General features: G+C 34.1%; 1 protein-coding gene across 6 annotated transcripts; it reads left to right on the forward strand.

Annotated features, from left to right (window-relative positions):
- The first annotated feature begins 2,317 nt into the window (after nt 1-2,317).
- Nucleotides 2,318-6,949, forward strand: LOC125812970 (pentatricopeptide repeat-containing protein At1g13040, mitochondrial). 6 transcript variants are annotated; one of them, XR_007442030.1, is made up of 3 exons: nt 2,318-3,973; nt 5,461-5,572; nt 6,820-6,949. XR_007442030.1 is itself a non-coding variant. In XM_049492450.1 (2 exons), exon 1 carries the CDS (start codon nt 2,418-2,420, stop codon nt 3,951-3,953), a length of 1,536 nt encoding a protein of 511 aa, XP_049348407.1. In that variant the 5' UTR covers nt 2,318-2,417; the 3' UTR covers nt 3,954-3,973; nt 5,075-5,136. The 6 variants fall into 6 exon arrangements, 1 of the variants encoding a protein (XP_049348407.1); XR_007442031.1 differs by having other exon boundaries at nt 6,824-6,949; XR_007442032.1 differs by lacking the exons at nt 5,461-5,572; nt 6,820-6,949 and adding exons at nt 4,611-4,779; nt 5,075-5,136.

A 6,949-nucleotide genomic window follows, 5' to 3' on the forward strand; every position in this document is an offset into this window, starting at 1 on the left:
GGGCAGGGAGTCTTACTATCTAGCAATAAGAACATTGATATATCAGCTTATTGTGATGCAGACTGGGCTGCTTGTCCTAACTCTAGAAGGTCTGTAACAGGATTTGTAGTGAAGCTTGGTGACTCTCCTATCATATAGAAGTCTAAAAAACAAACAATTATCTCCAAGAGTTCAGCAGAAGCTGAATACAGAAGCTTGGCTTCAACAGTAGCAGAGTTGATATGGATAATTGGGTTAAAAAAGAACTTAGTGTGGAGGTTACTCTTCCAGTTAAGGTGTGTAGTGACAGTAAAGTTGAGATACAAATAGCTGCAAATCCAGTGTATCATAAAAGGACTAAACACATTGAGATAGATTGTCATTTCATTAGAGAAAAGATTATGCAAAGAATGGTTTCTACCAACTACATTCCTACAAATGAACAACTTGCAGATATGTTAACCAAAAGCTTTCCCAGAGTTCAATATGAAGTTTTGAGTTCCAAGTAAGTATTCAAAACATTTTTAGAGTACCTAACTTGAGGGGGAGTATTGAAGGTATTAAAGGAGTCACTTAGATAGCTAGGTAAGTGATAAGAAGTTAGTTACTATATTAACTAACTTCCTGAAAGGTTAGTTATTTTAATAGCTGTCAGTTAGTTAGGATTAGGGTAGTTTTGAAGTCTATATAAAGTTGTATTTGTAAGCCTATTAAAGGCATCGTGGTTAATGAGAATAACAAGATAAAACTCTCTTAATTCTTCTTCTTATTCCTCACTTCTTCTCTTCTTCTCTTAGATGTTCTTCTTTACTTTACATACTTTCTCATATAGTTTCAAATAGAAACCAGCTTGACAGCTCCATGATCGTCAGGGTACGGGGGAACAAACTCGCGTTTAATACACAAATTAGGATTTTGTGGACTGGGGATTGGGAAGACGTCACGCAATTGACATGATTTAATGCGATAAGTGTGTGGAGTTTGTCTAGTATTTCTATCGATAGCCAATTCATGAGTACTATGACATATAGTTCTAAAGCCCCTTCTGCCTTGAAATTCAAAATCGATACTTATAATCGGCGTCATAGATAGTGTGTATTTTATAAAGAATACAAGAAAGATGGGTCCATAAAAAGAGTATTCCAGAGCTTGCATACACATTTGAATTTGTACAATGGCCGAAGGGGAAAATAACTCAAGATATGGAATATTATTTCATTTGGAAGTTTCATGATCGGTAGCAAAGAATTGAAAAAAAAAATATTTGGTACAAAAAGAGAGTTGGCTTGTTAATTTTCGTTGCAAGGAAGAGAAAAGAGAAGGTATTTATAAAAAACTACATGGCCAAAATTCCCATATCTGATTAGTATATGAATGAAAATATTTTATTTATAAATTCAAAGATTTTTGAATTTTACTTCAAGTTCTATTTGTATAATTCTGTATGTTTCTGTATATTGAAAATAACACTAACATATCTATTTATAAAAGTAAAAACCAAATTAAAGTAGGACTAAGAATCACTCTAATTAACAAATCCTAAACAATTTAGAATTTCTATTCCAACTTTGAATTATTATTTCCAATCGTTTATATTTATATATATATAGAGAGAGACTCTCTCATTCCATATTATAGGGGGATTACTTTTCTTTTTCAAATTAGGAAAATTAAATGGGCAAACTGTAGTGACGTGCCTTAGTATGACAATAGTTGAATATTCATCCATCTAAACTTGTATTTTCCCCCCTTAAAATTCACACTTATTATAATAAAAATAATAAAAATAAAATAACTAGATAGAGCATGTGCTAATATCACAAGTTCCATAAAAATTGTTGCAACTGTTATGTCTTGTATTATGATTAGCAATCAGAAACAATAAGGATGAAAAGAAAAAAACTATCCGAGTTAACAGAACCCAATATGTATTCTTAAAAAATTTAATGATTAGATTTCAAATTTACAGCAAATTATTGTCGAAACGTGTTTTGAATAAAGAATTAATAAAATGTATTTAATAGTAATATTTTATGTTTGTTTATCCATCAAATATTTATTTTTTTCCATTATTTTTTACATGTATAAAATAATCTCAAAAACATTTTATTACTTTATATATATTATTTAGTTGAATTGATTTAAATAATAATGCCATTAAATTTTTAGTAGCTCATATATAAAACTCAAAAAACTCTAACATGGTGACTATCGAATTGATCCTTTTGCCCTAAAATTTTATTTGAAAATTGGATTTCTCCATTGATTTCAGCCCCCAAATCTCTCTTTCTCTGCCATTTTTCTCCATTGCTAAAACCAGTTTCTCCTTCCCTTTTTCCTCACCCATCTCATTGCAAATCCCACAACTTCTACTGTTAAACTGTTGTTGAAAAAAATAAGAGTATGCTTTGGGTTTTGAAGAGTTTATATTGATTGATATGTATAAAGCTCTTGGTAAGCATAGACTCATATATCGTACTCGCATTTCAAATTACGTGAAAACTGGTTTGGTAAACGAAGCACTCCAAGTGTTTGACAAAATGACTCAATCAGATTGTAGAGTTTTCAGCATTGATTACAATAGAATTATTGGTGTTTTGGTTCGTACTTCGCATTTTGATTTAGCAGAAGGGTATTATAATGAGATGAAACCAGTTGGGTTTTCTTTGAATTCATTGACATATTCAAAATTTATTTGTGGGTTGTGTAAAGTTAAGAACTTTGATCTTATTAGTAGGTTATTAAATGATATGGATAGGGTTGGGATTGTACCCAACTTTTGGGCGTATAATATGTACTTAAATCTTTTGTGTAGTGAAAATTTGGTGGATATTGCTTTGGAGTTGATTAGAGTAATGGGAGAGAAAGGGAGAGAGCCAGATGTAGTGAGTTATACTATTGTTATTAGTGGGTTGTGTAGGATTGGACGGTTCGATAATGCTGTTGAAATGTGGCATACGATGATTAGGAAAGGTTTAAGACCAGATAATAAGGCATGCAAAGCTCTTGTTTTTGGGCTGTGTGGGAGTGGTAAGGTTGATTTGGCTTATGAGCTGACTTTGGGTATTCTAAGGGGTCAAGTCAAATTCAACACGGAAATATATAATACGCTGATAAATGGATTTTGTCGAGCTGGTAGGATTGACAAAGCACAAGCAATTAAGACATTCATGAGGAGAAATGGGTGTGAACCAGATTTGGTTACTTATAATGTGTTCTTGAATTATTGTTGTAACGAGCTTATGTTGGAAGAGGCGGTGAAGTTGATAGAGAAGATGGAAGGAAATGGGTTGGAACCTGATGGTTACAGCTATAACCAGCTTCTCAGAGGTTTCTGCAAAGCGAATAGATTAGATAAGGCTTATAAGTTAATGGTCGACAAGATGGAAACCAAAGGATTGGTAGACGTTGTTTCTTACAATACTATTATTAGAGCACTCTGCAAGACAGACCACAGTAAGAAGGCATACAATCTCTTCGAGGAGATGGAGCAAAAAAAAATTGTCCCTGATGTTGTAACTTTTACGATTCTTATAGAAGCTTCTCTAAAAGAAGGCAATTCTAGTGTAGCTAAGGCACTTGTTGATCAGATGACCAGTATGGGCCTTTTTCCTGATCGTGTACTGTACACTTCTATTATAGATAACCTGTGCAAGACGGGTAAATTAGGGGTGGCTGAGAGCATTTTCCGTGATATGGTGGAACAGGGTGTTGCTCCTGATGTTATCTCATATAATGCACTAATCAGTGGATTTTGCAAGGCTTCTAGAGTAACAGAAGCACTGAGTCTTTATGAAGATATGCAAGCCAGAGGTTTGAATCCTGATGAAATCACCTTCAAATTGATTATTGGAGGTCTCATACAGGAGAAGAACCTCTCAGTGGCTTGTGCAATCTGGGATCAGATGATGGAAAAGGGTTTTACTCTTGACCGAGATTTATCTCAGACTCTTATTAATGCAATCAACCCATAGGTTGCACAGTATCCTGAATGGTTTGTATCTATGAACACCCATCTGGTTATATCTTTTTACATTTTCTGATGGAACACCTATGTGGTTACTTCTTTTGTATGTTTCTGATATTTATTTGCATATTGGGCAGTTGCTTATTTGTCAAATATCGCCCGTACCCGTTTCTGCTTTACAATCAACAGTCTTTGCAAAGTTTCCTGTCTTGCAACTACTGTTTGTGTCTTGTGTTTTGGTTATCACATGATTTTGTTGATGTTACTGTTTTCCTTCCCTATATGCTACGTGATGCTTCCTTAGTACATGTTTTATTTCTTTCCTTTTGTATGTTCTTTGATTTGTGTTACCTGAGCTGGGAGTCTTTCGGAAACAACCTCTCTACCTCCATATGGTTAAGGTCTGTGTACGCCCTACCCTCCCCACACCCCACCTTGTGGGACTACACTGGGTATGTTGTTGTTATGGCTTATTTGTCCAATAAATACTATTCTATATATTTCTGGATCATCTAAAACTTTAGATTGACTAGTTGAGATTGAAAGATTTGTCCTGGAGAATATGAATATTTCTGCTTCAAACAAACAGATATCATGGAACTTATGATTGCCTTTTAAAATATTTTTTATTAAAAGATGGTTTAATTGGAAGTTGGAATTTCAGGCTGACTTGCTTTGAATCCTTCATTGGCAAATTCTATGGGATTTGCAGCTCTTGGAACTCATTATTTTAGACCTGTTATATTCAAGGAAATGCCAAAATCACCGAGATTTCAAGTTGTTTAACCCAAGATGAACATTCATCTGGCTGCTCTGGACTGAAAGTTCCAGAGGTATAATCTTTAGAAATTTAAACTGATTTTTTGAAGGCAATGCTTTCTTACTCAGTATGGATTCTGTACTATGATTGTTTTGACGATTTAACATCAGCTGTCTTGATGGCTAAACTTCTAGGAACTTGTGAGCTGTTGAAGTGAAGTGCAAAATTGAGTTGATTTTACTTTTAGGGGCACCTAAACTAAAAAATACACTGCTGTTGTGCAATATAGAGTATTCATTCTTGACATTTTACCTACAAGAATAAAGAGAATTTTTGGTTACTGATATATGTTTCTTTGTATGATGTAGTGAATGACCACAAGAAGAGGTATCATTTAGAAATGCTTGCAGTTGAACCATGTCAGTGATACATCTTCCCCCTTCCTTCTCAGATTTCTCTATGCTGATGTACAATATAGAACCATGTGTCTTGCATGTGGTTAAGTTTCATGAAAAGAGCTAGCCAGGAAAGGTTAGTTTGGTTACACAGTGAATTACCACAAGTCCATTAAAATAGAGGAAAATCTGACAGTGGTGTTTATCTACATCATATTCTGATCTCTTTAGATTATAGTTTTTTCTCTTCTTTGTCTAAATACAAAACAATTTGTAAATATGAAAGGAGAAGATGAGAAAAGAAACATTCAAAAGATGTTTCTTCCCACTTTTCTTACCTGTGTATATTTCTGTTGCAGATTTGCAGCTTTTTCTGAATTTGCTTACTCGTGAGACGATTTGAGCAATTTCTGCATAAGTTGATGAAACTATTTTTAGGCAGAAGAAGGGAAATACTATAGTTGCCAAAAGGTATCGTTTTTCTCTAACTCTCAATTTTGTCAATGGTTGGATAAATTGCACAATGATATTGAGCTTTGATTTTTTAAAATGTAACTTGCACATACATATTGACCAATAGAAATTTCTAATTGCATCAATCTATCGATGCATCTTTTTAAGTTTTGTTGGAATGTCTTCATTTCTTTGGATGAACTTATTTTGCATAAATATCATGGCTTTGTTATTGAAAGTTATACTCATTTCATTGCAATTTCCATAAATTGAACTTCAATAATGTCCTGAAATAGTGGTCTGAATTCTTTAATAGACTGGCCTTACTTTCTCCCCAATGAAGGCATGGAATAAATGATATAATTTAAGAGTTGAACAATCATTGAGGACAGTCATGTATTGTTTGTCAAATTACTGAACCCCCCCCCCCCCCCTCTTTTTGGACCAATTCTTTTGATGTTTTTTATATCTTTGCCTACTAGCCTCTGTTGGAGTAGCGCTCTGCATAGACGAGCATAATTAGCTAGAATAGTTTGAGAAAAATCGGGTAGGAGTGTTCTAATAATTGGTTAAATTTGAACTAGAAGTACAAACTCTCGAGGTCACATGCTCTTCATGCTTAGGTTCGTAGTTTCAATGATTTTCTTGGGGTTACTCAACAAGTAACATAGGAGGAGAAAGCTTGAATTATCTGAAGCTAGAAGTCAGTCTCCTTTAAATTGTCATACCCATGGATCTCGTGTTCTCTCCATTCAATTGGCATTCTATTTATTTCATCTCGTTGTATAGTGTGGTAAGTAATTTGTAAATGCAAAGGCACTTTTCCCCGTAGGTGAATACTGTTAATGAACTTATTTTTTATGGTGAAAGATGATCAAAGACAATGTATTCTCAGCAATTTTTTGCTCATTTTATGAATACTTTTTTTGCATCTTTACTTTAGTTTTAAGTTAGTTCTGTCCCTACAATGCTTTTGGTCTGGCCGAGGGTCTATTGGTAACAGCCTCTCTACCTTTGAAGATACGGTTAAGGTCTGCATACACTCTATCTTCTCTATACTCCGCTCGTTGTATTACAGTGTGTTTTGCTGTTGTTGTTGTTGCAATGCTTTCAGTCTTATGCAGATTTTTGTCCACCTAGCTACTTGTATTTGATTTTCTTTTGTTTTAATTGTTGTAGTACTTAATCTAGTTCTATACCTGAAAGATGGGTAAATTCAACTGGAGGTAATCCATAGGTGGATTGTTTAATGGTGCTCTTTTTAGACAGTTGTGTAATTTGGAGAAAACTTTTGGTGGATATGCTAGCGTGCATGATCTCACTGCTCCCGTACTGGATATTTTCACCAAGGGGAAACCTGTGAAAGCATCTTTACAGGCAAGTCTACTTTTATTA

The sequence above is a fragment of the Solanum verrucosum genome, unplaced genomic scaffold, assembly GCF_900185275.1.
Source record: "Solanum verrucosum unplaced genomic scaffold, falcon-dt-bn FXZP01000144.1, whole genome shotgun sequence".
Lineage (NCBI taxonomy): Eukaryota > Viridiplantae > Streptophyta > Magnoliopsida > Solanales > Solanaceae > Solanum > Solanum verrucosum.